A 25,107-nucleotide genomic window follows, 5' to 3' on the forward strand; every position below is an offset into this window, starting at 1 on the left:
AAGATGGTAGGGTGATTTCCTACGCGTCTCGGCATCTGAAGGTTCATGAGATGAACTACCCCATTTATGATTTAGAGTTGGCATCTATTATTCATACATTGATGATATGGAGGCATTACCTCTACGGCATATCGTGTGAGGTATTCACAGATAATCAGAGTCTACATCACATGTTTATGTAAAAAAATTTAAGCTTGAGGCAGCAGAGGTGGTTAGAGCTTTTAAAATACTATGATATCACCATTTTGTACTGCGAGAAGGCCAATGTGGTGGCCGATGCTTTGGTAGAAATGATGAGAGTATGGGTAGCCTTATATATATTCCAGTTGGTGAGAGACTGCTAGCATTAGATGTTCAGGCTTTGGCCAATCAGCTCATGAGGTTAGATGTTTCGGAATCTAGCTGGGTTTTTGCTTGCGTGGTTTCTCGGTGTTCTTTGCATGAGCACATCAGAGAGCATCAGTACGACGACCCCTATTTGCTTGTTCTTAAGAACACAGTGCATCACAATGATGCGAAGGAGGCTTCTATTGGAGCTGATGGGGTGTTATGGATGCAGGGTCGGATTTGTGTGCCCAATGTTGATGGGCTACGCGAGTTGATTCCTGAGGAGGCCCATAGTTTGTGGTATTCCATTCATCCGGGTGCTACCAAGATATATCAGGATTTGAGGCAGCATTATTGGTGGAGAAGAATAAAGAAAGATATAGTAGAGTATGTGGCTCGGTGTTTGAACTGTCAACAGGTGAAGTACGAACACCAAAGGCCGTGCGGTTTGCTTCATAGACTTGAGATTCCCGAGAGAAAAGTAGGAGCGTATTACCATGGATTTCGTTGTTGGGATCCCACATATTTTGAAGAAATTTGACGCAGTGTGGGTTATTTTGGATAGACTGACCAAGTCTGCACATTTCATTCCGGTGGCGGCTACCTATTCTTCAGAGCAGCTAGCTCAGATCTATATCCGGGAGATTATTCGTCTTCATGGTATGCCGGTGTCTATTATCTCTGACCAAGGTACGGATTTCACATCGCATTTCTGGAGATCCATGCAGCATGAGTTAGGCACACAGGTTGAGTTGAGTATAACATTTCACCCCCAGACAGACGGGCAGTCCGAGCACACCATTCAGATCTTGGAGGATATGTTACGTGCGTGTGTTATGGATTTCAGGGGTTCATGGGATCAGTTTCTACCGCTTGCTGAGTTTGCCTACAATAACAACTACCAATCGAGTATTCAGATGGCTCCTTATGAGGTTTTATATGGGAGGCGATTTCGTTCTCTAGTTAATTTGTTTGAGCCGGGAGAGGCTAGGTTGTTGGGAACTGATTTGGTTCGGGATGCCTTAGAGAAAGTCAAGTTAATTTAGGATCGGCTTCGTACAACCCAGTCTAGGCAGAAGAGTTATGTTGATTGGAAGGTTCGGGATATAGCTTATATGGTGGGAGAGAGGGTTTTGCTCAAAGTATCAACCATTAAGGGTGTGACGAGGTTCAGGAAGAAGGGCAAGTTGAGACCTAAGTATATTTGTTCTTTTGAGATCCTTGAGAGTGCTGGTAAGGTGGCCTTCAGACTTGCATTGCCACTCAGCTTATCGACAATTCACCCGGTGTTTGATGGTAGGCTATAATTACGTATTTTAGTCGCTTATTGCACTCCAATTTACTGCAATTTATTCATTTTGAGCTTTAATTGATAGTGTTTTGCACTTATTATGTGTTTTATGCTTTGTAGGAGTGATTCCGAGCTAAGCAGATGCTATGAAATAAATTTGATTGATTTGGAGCTTTGAAATCTGAGTAAAAGCTCAAGGGATTAAGCTGGGATTGTGTTCGGGGGTCGAGAACCACATCTGGATATCAAAAAGCAAGGAAAATTCAGTACTCTGAGAATGCCCCATTGCCGCGGTGCGTGGGGCGCCACGCGTGTACATTTTCATGCTATCTGTCAGAAATCAACTCTCTGGATTTCTCCACTAAAGCCCTACATGGCACGTCGCCCCATGTGGCATGCATGTGCAATTTGTATAGAGTGAAAATCCAATTTCGGCTAGGAGAAGGTGATTTCATTTGGGCCCGACCCTACTTGGTATAAATACATGAAAAAATGTTATTTTCCATACTTTTTGAAATATTTGAGACCTAAGGAGGCTAAGGAGGAGTTAGAGAAGCAAAAGCACAAGGATTTCATCATTCAATCCTCACTCAAGACCCGAGTTTGGATCGTTTTATGTTTTCTTTTACTTTAAACATATTTGTGATGAATTGCTCCATATCTATGGAGAAATTCTCTTTAGGGTTTGATGGATTTGGTATATTGATGATTGTTTGTGTATTATAACTCTAGTTTTATGTATTGAAGCATTTTTGTATGATTTAATTGTTGCATCTATATTCACTTGTTCATGTAATTGAGAGAGGCATAACTTGTGATATCTTTGCATTATCTTGTTGGTTGAGTTAATTAATTCTTCTTAGTAATAGAAAGAGGCTAGTTGAATTATTGATTAAACCTAGTTAGGAGGATAATCGAGAGGGGTTCTCCTAAAGACCAATCCACTACGCATTCTTGCATATCTTCACGTGCTTAAATTGGTTCATCTTGTGAGGTTGAGACTTAATCGAGAGAAGAGTTTCTACTAAACGTTTGAACTAATAATTGAGTGAATTTGAGAGACTCACTTGAATATTAGAAGTGAATTATCTAGAGTTAGATCCCGAACAATTATCTTGCACCTATCCTATCAAAACCATATCTTCTCCCATTGATAACCTTATTTGCTTATTCCTTGTTTCGATAGTCATTAGTCAATAGCTCTAGATTCTTAGTTGATTATAGTTTTAATCAAATAAATCTTAACTGTTGATTCTCCTGAATAACAATCAAGCTAGAAACTACGAAAATACCGTTTAACTCCAATCCCCGTGGATACGATATTATACTATACTATCTTTGACTAGCAAGCATAATTAAAGTGGTGTTTTGCGCTTGTCAAATTTTGGCGTCATTGCCGGGAATTGGCAATCAATAGTGTTTGAAATAGTTTGTAGTTCTAATTCGGAAATGTTTCTTTATATTTTATTTTATTTTTCTCTTTTTACGTTTGGTGTTCTTTAACTGTGCGTATGTTTCAGGTTGAGGTTGGTGTATGACTAGAGCTTCTACGAAGGAAGTGCTACCATACGAGCCAGAAATTGAAAAACAACCGCGACAGCTGAAGAAGGAAAGAAATCTCACCGAGACAACAGAAAAGGTTGGGCAATCCTCAACCAAAGAACTTATAGCTGGAAACAATGAAGATAATGTGGATTTGGATGCGGGAGAAGCGGCCCAACGAAGAGAACAAGCTTCACGGGATGCTGAGGAAGCAACTATTAGAGATGCGCAGAACATTTGTGAAGAAGAGATGGGTCTCAAACTTAATCAACATCAACCCTTTCCTGGGAGACCACTTGGCGATTATGTTAGACCAGCCTACAATCAAGGTTTATCAAGTGTTAGACCACCTCCAATTGCAGCAAACAATTTCGAGTTAAAGCAAGGGTTGCTTCAAACCCTTCAAAATTGTTATGTTTTCAGAGGGAAGGCAAACAAAGATCAGAATACACATATAATGAATTTCGAGTAAATTATGAACACTTCTCAATACAATAGTGTGTCACAAGATGCAGTGTATCTAAGGGCATTCCCCTTTTCTCTTAAAGATGATGCAAAGCAGTGGCTTCGAAGCTTACCCACGGGATCAATTAGAACTTGGGAGGAGATGACTAGAAAATTTATTGATAAATATTTCTCCTCAGCTAAGACAGGCAAGTTTAGAAGAGAAATCCATAACTTCTGCCAGAAAAGAGAATGAAACTATTTTTGAAGCATGGGAGAGGTTTAAGGAGATTGTTAGAAAGTGTCAACATAGCGGAATTGAACTCTGGATGCAACTCCGGGACTTATGGGATGGATTGACACCGGCCTCACGTAAAACGTTAAGTAATGCAGCGGGAGGCCCGTTGATGAAGAAGACTCTAGAGGAGATAGTTACAATTCTTGATGAGTTATCTAAAGATGCTAATCAGTGGCTCTCTAAGAGTGCGGAAAGAAAAAGGTCAACTGGTGTTCACCAGATTGATGCTAACACATCTGTGTAGGTACATCTTGATGTTATGGCCAAAGAGATAAGGAAGCTGACCTTAGCCTCGATGCAAAGTGAGCCTCATGCAGCTTGTGATATATGTGTAAAAGGACACCCTACTCATGAGTGTCAAGCCTCAATTGAGGAAGTGAATGTTGTGGAAAACTAAAATTTTAATGCAATGGGTTAGAAGCACCCCAATTTTTCATGGAGTTCACATGGGGGTACTGCGAATGCTTGGCAACAAAATAACTCTAGACCTAGGGACAAGGAGTTCCAGCATTCCAAAATCAGCAGAGGCAGCAATTTCAGCCTCAACAGCCCATTCAGTCTGGCACAGAAGATCTCATGAAGGCCTTCATTCTGAAAATTGATGGGAGGCTTGAAACTCATAGCGCAGCTATCGGGAACATGAAGCAGCTATCAAAGAAATAGGTACTAGTTTTCGAAACTTGGAAAGACAGGTTAGGCAGCTAGCAACTCTATTGTCTGAGAGGATTCCAGGAACGCTCCCCGCTGATACTGAGATAAATCCCAAAGAAACGGTGAATGTTGTGACCTTGAGAAGTGGGAAAGTGTTGAAAGATCCCACCCCGATCCAAAAAGAGGTGAAACTTGAAAAGGAAATGGGGGAGCAGCTGAATAATGATATTGACAAGAAGAAGAAAGGCAAGAAGTGAGCTGATAAAAAGAAGAAGGAGGAAACTTCGAGAAGGGATGAATCTAATGAGAGTAAGCATATGCCTGCACTACCTTTTCCTCAAAAGCTATGTAGATAAAAGCAGGACAAACAATTTGAGAGATCAATTTATGGATATGCTAAAGCAAGTCCATGTAAACTTACCATTTACAGAAATGCTCTCACAAATGCCAGCTTATGCCAAATTCTTGAAGGAGATCACAAAGAAGAGGAAGATAGAAAAGACCTCAATGGTGAAGCTCACAGAGCATCGCAGTGTTATATTGCAAAACAAACTCCCACAAAAGTGTGGAGACCCAATGAGTTTTACTATACCTTGCTCTTTAGGATCTATTAATTTTAATAAATCTTTATATGATTATGGTGCCTCAATTAACTTAATTCCTATATCTATTTACAGGAAACTGGAGAAGGAGATTAGAGAGATAAGGTCAGTGCTAATATCTTTGCTGCTGGCAGACCAAACGACTCTGATACCCGAGGGGATAGTGGAAGATGTCTTAGTTCGGGTAGATAAGTTCATATTTCTTATAGATTTTATAGTAGTGAATATGGAGGAGAAAAAAAGAGATCCCCCTCATCTTAGGAAGACCATTATTAGCAACGGGTAGAGCAATATTAGACATACACGAGAGAAAGCTCATGATTAGAGTGGGTGAGGAGATTGTGACTTTCGATATGAATATAGAAAAAGGGGTACAAAAGAAAAAATCAGCTGCAAGTGTTGAGTGAAAAGTGAAGGGCTCAAAAGAGAAGGCTGCACTAAGTGAGAAAGGTAAGTGTGGGATGTACTCCAAAAAGGCTGAGAACAAGCTGTCTGCATGGTTGTGTGCATTAGTTCGAAGGCGAGGAATGGAGCTCGCCTTCGACTCAGACCCCGACTATGTTCAGGAAGTTTCCTTTACCTTATGCTTTTTAATTGTGTGTCATGGGGACATTCCACAACTTAAAGTGTGGGTTGGGGGTAATTGTATATTGTATATATATGTGTTGGTTTTGTTAGTTGTAGTAGTGGAAAATTGAAAAAAAAACATAAGAATTGAAAACATTTTGATTTTTCCCAACAATGGATATCATTCGACAGATTTCTTGAGGTATTAAAGTCAAAAGAAAAAGAAAAAAGATTTTATTTTGTTAGGTAGTGTAATAATCCCCCCTTGAGATTTTTTTGTGCCACGATTCTTTTCCAAGGGTTTTATTTGAACCAGGTGTAATTAGTTTTTATTTTTTTTACGAGCAGGAAACCTTGTGCTATGATTTTAAATAAAAGAAATATCTCTTTACATTATTATGCCTTGAGAATAGTATGTGCTTTAGTTCTGACACTTAGTCTCAGTTTTGACTCTTTTATAAGTACTTTAAATTGTATGACCTTAACTTTGCTCAACGCTTTGACTAGAGTGTCTTGATGAGTCTGATCTTGAGTGAGTTATATGCCATGTCTGTGCGAGGTTTTGTGTTATTCAGTGTATTGCATTTGATGTCTAGAACTTGTCCCGTGTATTTGCAAAGCGAAATAGTAGTTGTATTCAGTCTTGGAAGTGATATAGGCGTTTCTTTGTTAAGCTAGTTATAAGCTTTTACCCATCTAATGGTTATGTGTCTTAGTTAACTCTTTTGAGCCTGTAATCCTGTTTCTTTGGCAACCACATTAAAAGCCCTACCCATTTGTTTGGATTGACCATCTATTTGAACCTTTTACCTCACGTGAGCACTTGAATTTGATATAAACTTTGTAAAAGTTGAAGTGTTGGGTGGTTGGTTTGGCTTTTGAGTGGAATTATTGAAATAAGGAGAAAGGTGCACTGTTTTAAAAAAGTAAGAGCCACTTGAATTGAAAAAGAAAAATAAAAATAAATGTATAATTGTTAAAAATATTCCTTGATAGTGGTGACTCTTGATGTAATTGTACTTAAAAAAGTAGGGAGTAGACGTATATTGATGTGAATGTAGAGTTATGGTTTGACATAAGTGTGGGGTTTTGAATTGTTAATTGTATGTATTAAAAGTGCTTAGGGAGATGTGGTCACTCTTATATCTAAATGTATCCTACCCATCCCACAACCTACATTACAACTAATTAAAGTCCTACTTGATCCTTAACTGAATGAGCTCAATTAGTAGAGTAGTATAATACGGGCAAGCCTATGGTGCATCCTTTGTGGCATATGAATGTTGCTTCTGAGAGTGAGCGAATTATTTCTATCTTGAATTCCTAATTATTCTTAATTTCCATTGTGTGTGGAACTACTCTCTATTGTTGTGTGAGGGCACTTGATTCATGAAGGAAAGGTAATGTCGTTGACCTCTGTGTTAGAGTAAGTGGGCAGGTTATAAAAATATGTTCGGGGGTCGAGAACCACATCTGGATATCAAAAAGCAAGGAAAATTCCGTACTCTAAGAAAGCCCCACTGCCGCGGCGTGTGGGACGTCGTATGGGGTGCCACGCGTGTACATTTTCATGCTGTTTGTCAGAAATCAACTCTCTGGATTTCCTCACTAAAGCTCTGCATGGCACGTCGCCCCATGCGGCGTGCCTTTGCAATTTGTACAAAGTGAAAATCCAATTTCGGTTAGGAGAAGGTGATTTCGTCTAGGCCCGACCCTACTTGGTATAAGTACATGAAAAAATATTATTTTCCCGACTTTTTGACATATTTGAGACCTAAGGAGTCTAAGGAGGAGTTGGAGAAGGAAAAGCACAAGGATTTTATCATTCAATCCTCACTCAAGACCGAGTTTGGATCGTTTTATGTTTTCCTTTACTTTAAACATATTTGTGATGAATTGCTCCATATCTATGGAGTAATTCTCTTTAGGGTTTGATGGATTTGGTATATTGATGATTGTTTGTGTATTATAACTCTAGTTTTATGTATTGAAGCATTTTTGTATGATTTAATTGTTGCATCTATATTCACTTGTTCATGTAATCAAGAGAGGCATAACTTATGATATCTTTGCATTATCTTGTTGGTTGTGTTAATTAATTCTTCTTACTAATCGAAAGAGGCTAGTTGAATTATTTATTAAACCTAGTTAGGAGGATAATCGAGAGGAGTTCTCCTAAAGACCAATCCACTACGCATTCTTGCATATCTTCACGTGCTTAAATTGGTTCATCTTGTGAGGTTGAGACTTAATCGAGAGAGGAGTCTCTACTAAACGTTTGAACTAATAATTGAGTGAATTTGAGAGACTCACTTGAACATTAGAAGTAAATTATCTAGAGTTAGATCCCGAACAATTATCTTGCACCTATCCTATCAAAACCCTATCTTCTCTCATTGATAACCTTCTTTGCTTATTCCTTGTTTCGATAGTCATTATTCAATAACTCTAGATTGTTAGTTAATTGTAGTTTTAATCACATAAATCTGAACTGTTGATTCTCCTGAATAGCAATCAGGTTATAAACTACGAAAATGCCGTTTAACTCCAAACCTTGTGGATACGATATAATATTTTTTTTTACTAGCGAGCATAATTAAAGTGGTATTTTGCGCTCGTCAGTGTTCCATATTTTCTATGCTCCAGATGTATAATGGGGATCCATCCCATGTATTAGATTTGAGCTCAGTCCAATTGGACTAGGATTTGACTTATGAGGAGGAGCTGGTGGCTATTCTAGCTCGGCAGGTCCGGAAGTTGAGGTCTAAGAGTTATCCTTATGTGAGAGTGCAGTGAAGAGGTCAACCGATCGAGGCATCTACATGGGAGTTCGAGTCCGATATACGGAGTAGATACCCACACCTTTCCACAATTTCAGGTACTTTTCTATGTCCGTTCGAGGATTAAAGTTTATTTTAGAGGTGGAGAATGTGACGACCCGATAGGTTTTTTTAGTACTAGCCCGTTTTTTAAAAATAACTTGAGTTCACTACGGTCAACATTTTATGTAAAGGACCTCGGATCGGTGTTTAGACGATTCCGATAGGTGCGTATTGTGATTTTGGACTTGGGGTATGTCCCGAATTGAATTTGGAGGTCCCTAGGTTGATTTGACTTATTTTTAGTCGAAAGCTAGTAATTTGAAAGTTTAGAAATTTTCTAGGTTTGACCGTAGGTTTACTTCATGGCTATCGGTTTCGGATTTTGATTTGAAAGTTTAAAATGTGGTGCAATTCGAAGATGGTTTGATCTGATTCGTGCGCTCAGTTGTGATTCTAGTTGTTCTTGAGTTTCCCTTTGAAATTTCATGTGTTTTGATATTCGATTTGTAGTTTTAGATGTTATTTTGGTGATTTGATCATGCGAGCGAGTTCATAAGCAACTCTAATCCACTTTCTTTCAATTCCCTATTACTTTTCATGAGATTCAACATCAAATGTAGGATTTTCATGGTAGAAATAAGGTATTTGTGTAAAAATTGGAGATTTTGTAAAATTGAGGTTTAGACCTAAAATTTAGGTCGGATTTTAAAACAAATCATATAACCGGGCTCGGGGATGAATGGGTAATTGGGTTTTGGTCTGAATCTCGGGTTTTTGTCCAAGCGAGCCCGTAGTTGACTTTTGTTGACTATTTCAAAAATAATCAAAATTGAACCTCTTTCATTAATGGGTAGTTTCTAAAGCTTATTTTGAATCGTTTGATCGATGATTTGCTAGATTTGGTTGGTTTGGAGGCGTGATCAAAAGGCAAGGCCGTGGTTGATTGGTTGCTTTGTTCACGGAGTGAGGTAACTGTTGTGTCTAACCTTAACTTGAGAGAATTAGGACTTGTTGAATTAATTGTTATGTGAATTTTTGGGATTTAACATGTGGGATTTGGATATTTATTCCCATGTTTTCGATTATTCTGTGGTACCTCTTGTTATATGCTTTAATTGTTACATGTTTCAATGCTATATTTGTTACTTGTCATTTAATGGTTACTTGCATTAATTTGTTCATTCCTCACATGATTTCTGCTTTTTTGCTACCTATTTCTACCTGCCTTAATTGTATATTTTAATTGTCACATGTTTTACATGTTTTATTGTTCTTATATTATTTGATGCACTATATAATGTTGTTTCACTTATGCGAGCTGTTTAATTGTTCTGTACTGATGTATTGGTAAAGTTTGAGATTTCGAGATGGTAGATATTTTCCGATTATTTTGTGGTTCCTTACTGTCTTGTACATTCACCTTCTTTATGTTGACATTTTATAAACATTGTTGTTGAACTGTGTATGTTGATGATTTGAAATTGTTTTGGGATCAGGTTGCACGCCGCAACAGAATTTAATGATATTGAAATGATATGAAGGAATAAGGATGGATTATGCTATGAATAGATGAGGATATGGTGGGATCAGGTTGCACCCTGCAACAGACTTGATATGTTATAATTATTCGTGATTGTTAAGTTATCCTCGGTATTGTGATATGAGACTTGAGACTTTGTTATTCTGGGGATCTCTGATAGATGACTTTCGGGTCTGTTTTAATGAGTTTATTATTTTATTTCTATTTCTATTTTTCTATTATTATTATTATTATTATTATTATTATTATTATTATTATTATTATTATTATTATTATTATTACTATTACTATTATTATTATTATTATTACTATTATTACTACTACTACTACTATTATTATTATTATTATTATTATTATTACTATTACTATTATTAGTATTATTACTATTATTATTATTATTACTATTACTATTATTATTATTATTATTATTATTGTTATTATTATTATTATTATTATTATTATTATTATTATTATTATTATTATTATTATTATTATTTCGTACATGTTATTTGTAAGTGACTTTCCATAGCCTCGTCACTACTTCGTCGAGATTAGGCTCGGCACTTACAGAGTACATGGGGTCGATTGTACTCATGCTACAATTTTGCACTTCTTATGTAGATACCGGTGTGGGTCCCATCGTCATGTAGCCAAACTGCTCGGATTCAGCTACTTTAGACTTTGCAAAATTCGTTTGCACTAATATAGTCTGATCAGATATATCATATAATTTACATCTAGGGTTTAACGTAGATAGCAATTTAAAATAAATTTTATACGATAAACATATATAAGTTCAGAACCTGGTGCATAATTATAACCATGCTTTTTCACATTTAATGTTAAAGCATCAAGTATTATTATTATTATTATTATTATTATTATTATTATTATTATTATTATTATTACTATTACTATTATTATTATTATTATTATTATTATTATTATTATTATTATTATTATTACTATTATTATTATTATTATTATTACTATTACTATTACTATTATTAGTATTATTACTATTATTATTATTATTACTATTATTATTATTATTATTATGATTATTATTATTATTATTATTATTATTATTATTATTATTATTATTATTATTTCGTACATGTTATTTGTAAGTGACTTTCCATAGCCTCGTCACTACTTCGTCGAGATTAGGCTTGACACTTACAGAGTACATGGGGTCGGTTGTACTCATGCTACACTTTTGCACTTCTTATGTAGATACCGGTGTGGGTCCCACCGTCATGTAGCCAGACTGCTCGGATTCAACTACTTTAGGAGACTTGAGGTATAGCTGTTCGGCATCTGCAACCCTGAAGTCCCCATTCCATTCTGCATTTACTGTTTATTTAGTTTCAAACAATTGTATTTTGTTCAGACTTTATTTGTAGTATTCTAGATGCTCATATACTTGTGACTCCATATTCTAGGATATGTTTAGACTTCGTCATTTAGTATTTTATTAGTCTATTTCAAATGATTACAGTTTATTAATGTTAATGGTTTGATTGTAAATTGTTAAAACTGGTTAAGTAATTTCGCTAACATTGGCTTGCCTAGCAAGTGAAATGTTAGGCGTCACCACGGTCCCAGGGTGGGATTCCGGTCGTGACAACATAACTAGTGTGTGAATCGCTAGGATTCCGATTATACTTTGATATTTCCTTCATGACTTGAGAATTACTTAATGGCTCTTATTTGTTAAAATTGGCAAGTGATAATTGGAGATTTTAAATTTATATTTAGTTAAAGAATCACTTATTTATTGTTTCTTAGTCCATTGTTATTGTTGTATTCCGTGCCTATTTATAATTCCTGCACTTTATTTATTGATCACTAGTAAGTGTCGATGTCGACCCTTCATTACTACTTCTTCGAGGTTAGACTAGATACTTACTGGGTACAGTTGATTTACGTACTCATGCTATACTTCTGCACAAATTATGCAGATACTGAGGCAGGTACATCTGGTCTCCGTTCGGGCGCGCATTCACATTATTCGGAGACCTAGTGGTGAGCTGCTTCCCATGCTTCGTTTGGCAGCACCCAGAGTCTCCTCCTTGTTGTATTTACTATTTCTATCTATTTTATTTCAGACATTAGTTATAGGTATTTTGTATATTCTACTATATTGCTCGTGCACTTGTGACACTGGATTTTGGAAATTTCTAGTAAATGTTTATGGTTTTACCTGATATTGTTACCATTTGATTTTTATGTCTTATGTATGCGTTATGTCACCATGATCTTTTATATTTAATTTCTTTATTAATTAAAAATTTATAATTGTAAAAGCAACAAAAGGAGTAATTAATTTGATAGTTCAATATTGGCTTACCTAACGGCGACGTTGGGCGCCATCACGGCCTATAGTAGGTTTGGAGTCGTGACAATGTTACTGTCAGAATACTTTTTATCTTGACATGGTTTTACTATTGCTACTTCTTATCGGTCATATTAATGTCTCTATTGCATTTTCTTGATAATAATTTAATTATTTGAATATTTTATTTGGATGATTACGGGAAAAATGAGGAACTTTTGAGGCAATTTAACATGAGTTTTTTTATTTAGATATTGATTTTTATAAAAAGATGAAATATCTCAACTTATAAGCTCAAAAACAAAAATTCAAAATATCCAAATAAATTAATCTGAAATCGAACTTAAAAAATCTGATCCAATCCGAGCTTATGTGGATTGGATTTGGATTGTTATTTCTTCAATACAAAAATCAAAAATCCAAATCGAAATTTTCTTATCCAATCCAAACTACCCAAACGCCCACCCCTACCAAAGATCCAAGAGCGGGCAGAGTTTAATTTATGGGTTGGCCGAAGCCAGTAAGTTTGGTCCAAACTTTATATATTTTTTTTTAAGAAATCATAAAATATCTACACATTATTAATTTTAAAAGAGCTAGAATCCTGAACCCGTAAACTTCAAAACTTGACTCCGCATCGTCTGGATCTAAGTATCACATTTCATAGGGATCCCTGTCAAATCCAATCAACATAAACCATAGACAATATACAATAAATAATGTAGTAGTAGTAGTAGAAGAAGAAGAAACAATTTTCTAGTAAAAGTATGGCGGCTATCAGATGGAGGATCATAATTCATAAAGGTTCAAAATTATTAGTCTTTTGCAACAAATTGTCGAAAACAGAGGACCACTGCCATGACCCCAATTTTTCACCTTAGGGTATCGTGATGGCACCTAGTCTCTAAGACTAGGTAAGCCTAATATTTAATAATAACATAACAGAAATAACCAAACTAAGATACTAATGTAAAACAGTCAAACTCATATAACTTCCAAATTAGGACCTCAACAACATATATCCGAAAACTGGTGGAACCGAGTCATAAGCTCTACACGAATATAATGTAAAATCTCTAGTACAACACTGTCTAGATAAATAGTAAACAATAGTAAAATAAGGAGATAATGGAAGGTGAATCCGAGGTCTGCGGACGACGAGCGTGTATACCTTGAAGTCTCCGGAAAGTAGCTAACAAGTCAATCACTAACGTCCAACACGAGAATATGTACCTGGATCTATACAAAATATGTGCAGAAGTGTAGTATGAATACACCACAACGGTACCCAGTAAGTATCAAGCCTAACCTCGGTAGAGTAGTGACGAGGTTAGGTCAAGACACCTACTAGGTCCTGATGAACAAAAAAAAATATAATAACGAGAAGTAATGGAAAGTAGAGGAATGAATGATAATGAAGCAATTTAATAACGTAAACTAATGACAAAATTGTAAGCATAAGATCACAAGAAGGAAGAAAATAATGAGAACCACAAATAGTCGAATACGGACAAAACTGATAAGACAAGGAAGAATAAAAGCAACAAGAATTGTTCAACCAATAAATCTTTTCAACATGAGATGCACATCAATAATAATAACCGAAGTACCGCCTCACATTCATATTTTCTCAATTTAAATCACAATCTTTTATTATATCGCCGCATGAGTCTTAAATTTAGATAGTTTTGAAAATATTTTTTCCGAAATAGCTACCCACACTTTAGCCCACCTTATGCTGCTGCGTGGCTTCAAGTAATTCCCTTACAAGCAACACGCACATAAATCCCATCTTATACTGCCGCATGCACATTAACCCCTATCCTTATACCGCCGCATGTACATCAATATTGTAACCTAATAACAACTTACACCACAAGTGACCATATGCCACAACTTGCCAAAATCAACAATATCAATGTTTCCATAACAACTAGCTCATGGCTCAACCACAATGTGTATAAGAATCCCAACAATAACAAAATGAATGTGAATGCTCAACAAGAATAATATTTCAACAATTAACAACTTCACCTCAACGTGATAATGACTTTTACAACTTCAAAACCAATAACTCAACAAGAAGATCTTCCACAAAATAACAACTTTAAATAAAAGTAAATCAACAATTATAGATGTAACAAGGCAATAAGGAAGGCAATAACTTCAACTAAGACATTTAAGAGCAAAGTATCAAGTAAGAGGTAGAACAAGTGTTAACAGAGTCAAATAAAACATGTAAGCATAGACTAACACATGTAAGAGTAGATTAACAATGAGGATTAAAACAAGATATGACAATTCAATTAAAGGCATGGAAAGAGTTTTATTAACCTAAACCGGTCAAATACCATATATAACTCGTGTACCCACTCATCACCTTGCGTACACGGCTTTCACATAACACAAATAGCACAATCAATCCCAAATCCTAAGGGATAGTTCCCCCCCACAAAGTTAGGCAAGACACATATCTCAACTAGGTCAACACAATTGTCGAAAATAGCTTTTCCCTTAAAACTCGCCTCCACACGGCTCAAATCTAATCAAAAGTGACTTAATAACATCAAACAATGCAAGGGAACACAATTACAGTAGATAAAGTTTTGATCTTTACAAAATTCCAAAAAAAAAACCCTAGGGCCCACCCGATCAAAACCCAGGTCCAAGAGTCCATATATGTGATTAGTTTTCAAATCCAAGTCCGAATCGACTCTCAAAACTCAAATTCTCATTTATCAAAAACTTGATTTTTTTTTCAAATTTTTCCTCTTTGATTCACATTAATTTGATGTTAAATCTAAGATACAATCATGAAATATAGTTGAAAATTGATTAAAATCACTTACCCAATGTTTGTAGATGAAAATCCCTCTCCAAATCGCCTCCTACTGATTCTAGGGTTCTAAAATATGAGATATAAGACTAAATACCGACTTTCTATCCCTTCTGTCCAGTTGCAATTGTCGCAATTGCAACATGGGTTCGCAATTGCGGCACCGACAATCTTAGGGAAAATCTCGCAAATGCGAAAATGGGTTCACCAATGCGAACCCTGTTCCCTTCGCGAAAGCGACACAGTTGTCGAAAATGTGAGCCTATCCCATCCCAAGTCAACTTTGCAATTGCGATACTTGTGATCCCCTGCTAAGGTCGCAATTGTGAGGTGTTTGCAAATGCTATACCAGAGGCATCAGCACACCGAATTTCCTATTTTCACTCCAAAATATTCTGAAACTCATCCGAGCCCTCGGGGCTCCAAACCAAATATCTACACAAGTTTAAAAATATCATATGAACTCGCTCGCGCGACCAAAACACAAAAATTGCATCTAGAACTACGAATCAGACACCAAAGCGCATGAATTTCAAAGTAAAGTTCAAGAACCTCTAGAATTGCAACTAAATATCTGAATTCTATTAAATCAACTCCAAACAATACCAAATTTTGCAGACAAGTTCTAAATAATATAACAGATCTATTCTAAGTCCCAAACCAAATTACAAACCCGATAGCCAAAAGTCAACCTACGGTCAAACTTCTAAACCTTAAATTGCCAATTTTTGGCAAAACAACATAAATCAACCTACGGACCTCTGAATTCGAATCTGGGTATACGCCCAAGTCCAAAATCACGATACGAAGCTATCGGAGCCATCAAAATACTGTTTCGGGGTCATTTACAGAAAAGTCAAATATTGGTCAACATGATCAACTTAGGCTTCTAAGCCAAGAGCCAAAGGGTCTAAATCAACCCGAAATCTTCCCGGAAATGGGGTGCAATTACATAAAACGATTGGTCAGGTCATTGCATTCTCCCCTTCTTAAAACAAATGTTCGTCCTCAAACGTGCATACTGAAGTGATGAAAATGTGAGGATAACGACTCCGTATGTTGTGCTCGGTCTCCCAGGTCGCCTCCTCGACTGGATGACCCCTCCATTGAACCTTCACTGAAGCAATGTTCTTTGAACTCAACTTTCGGATTTGTCTGTCCAAGATATCCATCTGCTCTTCAACATAAGTCAAATCCTTTTCCAATTGGATTGAGCTGAAATCTAAAACATAGGACAGATCGCCATAATACTTCCGGAGCCTGGAAACATGGAACAACGGATGAACTGCAAATAAGCTAGGTGGAAATGCAAGATTGTAAGCCACCTCACCAACTCTTTCAACAATCTCAAAAGGACCGATAAACCTAGGGCTCAATTTGCCCTTCTTGTCGAACCTCATCACACCCATCATAGGTGAAACTCGAAGAAATATTCGCTCTCCAACCATAAATGCTACATCATGAACCTTCCAATCATCATAACTCTTATGTCTAGATCGGGTTGTACGAAGCCGATCCTGAATCAACTTGACTTTCTCCAAGACATCTCGAACCAAATCTGTGCCCAACAACCTAGCCTCTCCTATCTCAAACCAACCAACTGGAGAATGACACCGTCTCCCATAAAGGGCCTCGTAAGGAGCCATCTGAATACTCGATTGATAGTTGTTGTTGTAGGAAAACTCTGCAAGCGGCAAGAACTGATCCCAAGAACCCCGAAATCCATAACACAAGCACAAAGCATATCCTCTAATATCTGAATAGTGCACTCGGACTGCCCTTTTGTCTAGGGTCAAATGCTATACCCAACTCAACTCGTGTGCTTAACTCACGCTGCATAGCTCTCCAGAGACGTGATGTGAACTGCGTTCCTTGATCGAAGATAATGGATACCAGCACACCGTGGAGACGAACAATCTCATATATATAGATCTTAGTTAGCCGCCCAGCAGAATAGGTTGTCACCACCGGAATAAAATGAGCCGACTTGGTCAACCTGTCCACATTCACCCAAACTGCATCATATTTCTTCAAAGTCTGTGGGAGCCCAACAACGAAATACATGCTAACATGCTCCCATTTCCACTCAAGAATCTCAAATATCTGAAGCAAATCACCTGGCCTCTAATGCTCATACTTCTCTTGCTAACAATTTAGGTACCGAGCCATATACTCCATTATATCTTTCTTTATTCTCCTCCACCAATAGTGTTGCCTCAAATCTTGATACATCTTAGTGGAACCCGTATTAATGGAGTACCGCAAACTGTAGGCCTTCTGAAGGATCAACTCACGTAACCCATCTATATTGGGCACAGATAACCGGCCCTGCATCCGTAACACACCGTCATCTCCGATAGAAACCTCCCTGGCATCGCCGTACTGTAGCGTGTCCTTAAGGACAAGAAAATGGGGATCATCATACTGATACTCTCTGATGCGATCTCATAAGGAAGACCGAGAAACCACGTAAGCAAGAATCCGACTAGGTTCCGAAACATCCAATCTAACAAAGTTGGCCAATGCCTAAAAATCCATGGCTAGCGGCATCTCTGATGCCGATAGATATTCCAAACTACCCAAACTCTCTAACTTTCTGGTCAAGGCATCGGCCACCACGTTGGCCTTCCTTAGATGATATTGAATAGTGATATCATAGTCTTTAAGAAACTCTAACCATCTCCACTACTGCAAATTAAGATCTTTCTATTTGAACAAATACTAGAGACTCCGGTGGTCGGTATAGACCTCATAAGGGACATCGTACAAATAATGCTGCCAAATCTTTAATGCGTGAACAATATCTTCCAATTCTAAGTTGTGGACAAGATAATTCTTCTCATGTACCTTCAGCTACCAAGTCGCGTAGGCATTTACCCTACTATCTTGCATCAACACCACATCAAGTCTAACACACGACGTATCACAATACACAATGTAAGACCCTGAACCCGTAGGCAACGCCAACATTGGGGTTGTAGTCAAGGCAGTCTTGAGCTCTTGAAAGCTCGCCTCACACTCCTTGGACCATATGAAAGGAGCACCCTTCTAGGTCAATCTGGTCCTATGTTCATGAATTGATGAGAAACCCTCTACAAAACGGAGATAATACCCGACCAAACCAAAAAAACTATGGATCTTAGTAGCCGAAGATGGTCTGGGCAAACTCTAAACTACTTCAATCTTCTTTGGATCTACCTTGATCCCCACACTCGATACCACATGACCCAAAAACATCACCGAATCAAGCCAGAATTCACACTTTGAAATATTTGCATATAACTTCTTTTATTTCAAGGTCTGGAGCACGATCCTCAAATACTGCTCATGATCCTCTCGGCTGCAGGAGTACACCAAGATGTTGTCAATAAACACAATGACGAATGAATCAAGATATGGCTGAAATACACTGTTCATCAGGTGCATAAATGTTGCCGGGGCATTGGTCAGCCCAAATGACATCACAAGAAACTCGTAGTGACCATACCGAGTCTTGAAGGCAGTCTTCGGGATATCCAAATATCGTATCTTCAGCTGATGATACCTGACCTAAAATGAATCTTTGAGAACACTCTAGCACCCTGTAGCTGGTCAAATAAGTCATCAATGTGCAGTAAACGATACATGTTCTTTACTGTAACCTTGTTTAACTACCGATAATCAATAAACATGCGCATAGAACCATCCTTCTTCTTTAAAAACAGAACCAGAGCACCCCACAATGAAAATTATTAGCTGAATGAAACCTTTGTCAAGCAACTATTGCAACTGCTCCTTCAGCTCTGCTGGTGCCATACGGTATGGTGGAATAGAAATGGGCTTAGTGTCCGGCAACAAGTCAGTACCAAAATCGATATCTCTATCGGGCAGCATGCCCGAATGATCTGCTAGAAATACATCTGGGAAGTCTCTCACTACCAAAATTGACTCAACGACAGGAGTATCAACACTGACATTTTTGAATAAGGATATATATGCATCACAACCCTTCTCAACAATTTTCTGAGCCTTTAGAAAGGACACAACCTTGCTAGGAACTTAATCAAATATACCCCTCCACTCTAACTGCGGCAAACCTAGCATAGCTAGTGTCACAGTCTTGGCGCGACAATCCAGAATAGCATGATAGGGAGACAACCAGTCCATGCCCAAGATAACATCAAAGTATACCATAATTAGCAACAATAGATCAAATATGGTCTCAAAACCACCAATATCAACTAAACACAGCCAATATACACGGTCTACAATAATAGAATCTCCCACAGGCGTGAATACATATAAAGGAGAACTCAAAAAATCATGAGATATATCCAAATACAGAGCAAAGTAAGATGACACATATGAATAAGTAGATCCCAAATCAAATAAGACTAATGCATCCATATGACAAATCAGAACCATACCTGTGATGACTGCGTCTGATGCGATTTCCCCTGTCCTACCCAAAAAAGTATAGAATTTTGCTTGGACTCCCTCTCTAGGGAAGCCTCTACCCGTCTGACCCTCACCTCTAGCTGGTTGTGCAGCAACTGTAGCAACAACCATGACCTATGAAGTCTTCGGACCTAGTGAAATCCGTGCATCCTGAGTAATCTGTGGAGGTGAACCCCTCCTAAGTCTGGGGCGGTCCCTCACCATCTGATGGGTATTACCATACTCAAAGCAAGCACTCGGTGGGCATGGATACTGAAACTGGCCCTGGCCTAGTCATCTAGAGTGACCGCTGAAGGCACATCATGCAGGAGGTACACTAGAAAGTGGCCGAGCAAAGTGTTGAACTTGAGACTTCGGAGTAGCCGGAGTACCACTAGAAGCTGGAAGTACTAAAAGAACTGGACGGCTCATATAGCCCCTACCATGACGGGTTGTAGATGCAGCATGGCCCCTACTAAATCCTTCAGTACCTAGAGGCCTTTTGGCCTCCCAGTCCTCTCTCTTACGTCCCCCATATACCCTGCAACCTCCGCGCGATCTCTACCATCTACCAATAAAGGGTATCTATCTCCAACTCCCGAGCCATGCTGAATCTAATACCATAGTTGAGCCCTGCCTAAGCTAGAGTACTGAACATGCTCAAGAACTATGTTAGGGTCTCCTGAAGTGCAGTTGTAATAACAGGAACCTCGGGTGCCTGCCCTCCAACTGGAGTTACCGGTGGCTCCTTAGTTGCAGCTGGGGCAAGTGCTCTAGCTGCACCACGTGCCCTTCATTAGTGTCACAACCCAAAATCCCTAACCATTGTGATTGCGCCTAACACACCGGCAAGGCAAGCCGAAACATGATTACAAAGACAAACTAAATAATGGAACTTATATAAATAGCATAAGTCTGAAATCTCAATATAATAAAACTGTTAATACAAGGCAAATCTCTCCAAAACTGGTAAGTACGGAGTCATGAGCTCTACAACGGAATACGAGTATGAAACTGAATAATAATAACACTGTCTGAACTGTAACAACAATATGAAAGGAAAAGACAAGTCAAAACTGCGACCAAGGATGCAGCTCTACCTCGCCTCTAACAGATAGTCTAACAAGCAAGCCTACTGTTGATAACTGGTCCCCACACCTGGATCTACACAATTAAGTGTAGAGGGTAGTATGAGTACAACCAACCCAATGTACTCAATAAGTATCGTAACTAAACACGGTGAGGTAAAAGAAGCACAAATTATTAAATGAGTCTAGCTATCACATGTGCAGTTTCATCTTTTAAACACGTACAGAACAATAATGGAATCAAATCATAAACTCAGTAAGAAAACATCTGTGTGTGTATGTGTACAATTTCTCAAATACCCCGATCAGTCAATACTCAACATATAGAGATGATATACAGTTGAATCAGATGAATGATTAAGGAGACTGCAGGTAAAGATGAAATGCAAAATCTAACCTAAACACTTGCCAGATTTCCTCAACTTTTCCATATCTGTACCAAACCACTGATTAGTTTTCCTTAATAACTGCATGTACACCATCAAGAGAGAAACATGAGAGGGTAACCCTAGTAGGATGGATCCATGTCCACACGTAAGCATGACCAATTCAACGTACCACCAACCCGACGTGGTTACATGATCAATATCATAAACCGCCCGACGTGGTCACATGTATAACAGTACTATCCATCTGGCGTGGTCACAGGCAAAAGAACACAATTCTCCCGGTATGGTCACAAACACAACAACACAATTTGACCGGTATAATCATAGGAAGTCAGTCCAATCATATCATACAGGAGCAAATGAACAAGTATACATGTATATAATAAATGAATAATAAATCTCATGCTCTTGGACTAGTATAGACGACATGCTAAAGTGTAGGCATGTGCAAAGTGTACTATCATAGGTCAAACCGACAATTTCATCAGAGAATAATATTTATCACTCCAGTTAGGGATTAAACCCCTATGCAGCCTCAAACATGGCTCAAATAGTTCACAACAAGGTCACAAATGTGTGAAGCATCATAGCTTAAGGTTTAACAGTCAATTATAGGCTTATTATAGTATAAGCACAACCGAACATGAACAAATACCCCCGATGTCAGCACATGGGCTCAAACCCACACATGTGCGCACCCAATAGCACGTGGATATCACAATAATTCAGGTAACTATCACCACAACCAAGTTTAGATAAGATATTTACCTAAAGAATATCAAATCATTCCGCTAGCAAGCCCTTCCCAAGTGTACTAATCTTCGGAAGGCTCACATCTAGCCAAAAATAACTTAATACTATCAATAAAAGCTATTGGAATTGATCCCAAATGATAAAGTTAATATCTTTAACCAAGCTCAAAAAGTCAACAGAAAATGTTAACCACGGACTCACACCTCAGAACACGACCAAACATACAAAATACGAACACCCATTCAATAACGAGTCCAACCATACCAAAATTATCCAATTCCGACTCTGAATCGATGTTCAAAACTCAAATTATCACCTTAGAAAAGTTTAGACAAAACCCTCAATTTCTCTTGTTAATTCCCATGTTTTGATGTTAAATCTAGTGATGGATCCATGTAAAATCTCATAGATATACATTAGAATCACTTACCCCAAGCTTGTAGATGAATCTCTAGATTGAAACCCTTCAAACTCGAGCTCCCAAGTTTCTAAAGTGGTGAAGAATGAAATTAAAGTCCAAAAATCCCGTTTATATCGTACGAGATCTGATCTCCCATAGTGTTGACCTCACTTTTTTTGTGTGGTCCGCATTTCTAAGTTCTGCGGCCGCGATCCAAATTGTGCGGCCGCACTTCGGTAGTAACTGCACTACCAGTCTTCAATAAATTAACCATAACTTTTTGTACAAATATCCAAATGACAAACGGTTTGATTTTCTGAAAACTAGACTCAAATGCTATAACTTTTGTTTTTGGATCATCCCCTAATTCTTCATAGATTGAGAGATATGAGCTTCCAAAGTCAAACCAAAAAATCTGTAGATTTCCCCTGTTGCGGCACCCGAGATGATACAAACGGCAATATGATAGTCTTTTAATAGCTCCAACCATATACGCTGCCTCAAATTTAGATCATTTTGCTTGGACAAGTGATGTATACTCCGATGATATGTAAATACCTCAAAAGACATACTATAGAAATAATGCTTCCAAATCTTCAATACATGGATAATGGTTGCCAACTCTAAATCATGGATGTGGTAGTTCTTCTCATGGGGCTTTAACTAGCATGAAACATAAGCAATCACTCTACCGTCCTGCATCAAGACACACCTAATACCAATCTAAGAAGCATCACAATACACTGTATAAGAACCCGATGCTGATGGTAAAACTAGAACTTGAGCTATGATCAAGGCAGTCTTGAGCTTTTGAAAGCTTTACTCAACCTCATCAAACCACCTGAATGGGGCACCCTTTTGGGTCAACATAGTCAGAGGTGCTGCAATGGATGAGAAACCCTCCATGAAGCGGCGATAATATCCGGCCAAGACAAGAAAACTCTGAATCTCAGTACCTGAAGATAGTCTGGGCCAACTCTGAACCGCCTCAATCTTCTTCGGATATACGTTGATCCACTCACTGGACACCACGTGCCCGAAGAATGCCACATAATCGAGCCAAAACTCAACGTCTGTAGTACAATCCTCAAATGCTGCACATGCTCCTCCTGGCTAGGAGAGTACACCAGTATATCATCAATAAATACTATGACAAATGAATCAAGATATGGATGGAATATACTATCATATGCATAATGTTCCTAGGGCATTAGTCAGCCGAAAAACATCACAAGAAACTCATAGTGACCATAACGGGTCCTGAATGACGTCTTCAAAATATCAGAGTCTCAAATCTTCAACTGGTGATACGAGACCTCAAATGAATCTTAGAGAACACTCTAGCTCCATGAAGCAGGTCAAATAAGTCATCAATGTGAGGCAAATGATACTTGTTTTTAATTGTAGCTTTTTTCAACTGTCTATAATCAATGCACATCCGCATAGTACCATCATTCTTCTTCACAAACAGAACCGATGCACCCCAAGGTGACATACTAGGCCTAATGAAACCTTTATCAAGAGGCTTCTGAAGTTTCCCTTTTAATTCCTTCAACTTTGCTGGTGCCATACGATATGAAGGAATAAAAATGAGATTGTGCCTGGTACCAAATCAATACCAAAATCAATATCCCTATCGGGTGGCATGCCCGACAGGTTTGTAGGAAACACATCTAAAAGGTCTCGCACTACCGGAACATAAACAATGTTAGGATTATCAGCACCAATATCCCTCACAAAAGCTAAATATGCCAAACACCCCTTTCCAACCATCCATTGGGCCTTCGGTTATGAAATCACCCTACTAGAAACATAGTCCAAAGAACCTCTCCACTCAATCCAAGGGCATCGCCAACGTCACGGTATTTGTGTGATAATCCAGAATAGCATGACATGAGGACAACCAATCCATGCCCAGAATCACGCAAAAATCAAGCATACTAAGTAATAAGAGATCCTCTCATCTGCAATACCCAATAGTCACCATACACGACCGATACACATGGTCCATAATAATAGATTTGCCCACCAGCGTAGATACATGAACATGCGTGACTAAGGACTCATGGGTCATATCAAAGTAATGAGCAAAATACGATTGCACATATGAATTAGTGGAACCAGGGTCAAATAATATGAAAGCATCTCTATGGCATACTGAGACAATATATGTTATCATTGCGTCTGAAGCAACATCCTCTAACCTGGCAGGAAAAGCATAGCATCGAGCCTGACCGCCACCTGATCGGCCTTCCCCTATAAGGCGACCTCTAGCTGCCTGAGCCCCACTCCAAGCTCGATGAGTGGGTGGTGAAGTAACTGGTGGTGGAATCATAGGCTAGGACCTCTGCTGTGGAGCCCTACTCAATAGTTTGGGGCAATCTCTCTTGAGATGACTCAAATCCCCGCACTCAGACAAACCCCTCCTGATGGGATACTGACCACGATAACCTAAGGAACTGTATGTAGAAACCTGGGAAGACGAAACATGGTAAGAACTCTGTGCTGGTAATGCACTGAATGATGATTGACCCGAACGAGCACTGTAGGAACCATGGCTAACTGATGCACCACAATAAACCGGACGAGCCATGTGAGCGGGCCAATAAGGACAACCCCTGTTGTGATGGGACTGTGCTCCAGAAGAAACATCGCTGAAACTACCCAAACCTGCTCTATGCGCCTAGCAATCTATACCACCTCGTCGAACCTAGCATCTGATGCAATCTCCTGAGTAATGATGAAACATAGTCCATAGTTGAGGCCATCAATGAACCTCCTGATCCTCTCCCTCTCAGTGGAA

General features: G+C 38.4%; 3 protein-coding genes and 1 non-coding gene across 4 annotated transcripts; 1 reads left to right on the forward strand and 3 right to left on the reverse strand.

Moving 5' to 3' along the window:
- Positions 1 to 301: 301 nt before the first annotated feature.
- On the forward strand, positions 302 to 749 carry LOC138905689 (uncharacterized). The gene is made up of 2 exons (XM_070194209.1): positions 302 to 627; positions 746 to 749. The coding sequence occupies exons 1-2, from the start codon at positions 302 to 304 to the stop codon at positions 747 to 749; spliced, it is 330 nt and encodes a 109-aa protein (XP_070050310.1).
- A 3,066-nt stretch (positions 750 to 3,815) lies between these two features.
- LOC117280434 (small nucleolar RNA R71) lies at positions 3,816 to 3,923 on the reverse strand. The gene has a single exon (XR_004510969.1). It is a non-coding gene; the product is annotated as a small nucleolar RNA R71 (small nucleolar RNA).
- A 12,324-nt stretch (positions 3,924 to 16,247) lies between these two features.
- On the reverse strand, positions 16,248 to 16,706 carry LOC138905690 (uncharacterized). Its single transcript, XM_070194210.1, has one exon. The coding sequence runs from the start codon at positions 16,704 to 16,706 to the stop codon at positions 16,248 to 16,250; it is 459 nt and encodes a 152-aa protein (XP_070050311.1).
- Positions 16,707 to 19,017: 2,311 nt separating this feature from the next.
- On the reverse strand, positions 19,018 to 19,806 carry LOC138905691 (uncharacterized). The gene is made up of 2 exons (XM_070194212.1): positions 19,354 to 19,806; positions 19,018 to 19,266 (listed from the first exon to the last, which is right to left on the reverse strand). Exons 1-2 carry the CDS (start codon positions 19,804 to 19,806, stop codon positions 19,018 to 19,020), a joined length of 702 nt encoding a protein of 233 aa, XP_070050313.1.
- Positions 19,807 to 25,107: the final 5,301 nt, after the last annotated feature.

Source organism: Nicotiana tomentosiformis, chromosome 2, assembly GCF_000390325.3.
Source record: "Nicotiana tomentosiformis chromosome 2, ASM39032v3, whole genome shotgun sequence".
NCBI classification, from domain to species: Eukaryota; Viridiplantae; Streptophyta; class Magnoliopsida; order Solanales; family Solanaceae; genus Nicotiana; species Nicotiana tomentosiformis.

Excerpts from the sequence above, each read along its gene's own strand:
- LOC138905689 (XM_070194209.1), top strand. The coding sequence starts at position 302 with ATGGGTAGCCTTATATATATTCCAGTTGGTGAGAGACTGCTAGCATTA.
- LOC138905690 (XM_070194210.1), bottom strand. The coding sequence starts at position 16,706 with ATGGTTGGAGAGCGAATATTTCTTCGAGTTTCACCTATGATGGGTGTG.
- LOC138905691 (XM_070194212.1), bottom strand. The coding sequence starts at position 19,806 with ATGGTTGTTGCTACAGTTGCTGCACAACCAGCTAGAGGTGAGGGTCAG. Across the intron at positions 19,267-19,353 it reads TGGATTGTCGCGCCAAGACT|GCTCAGAAAATTGTTGAGAA; the intron begins GTGACACTAGCT and ends TCCTTTCTAAAG.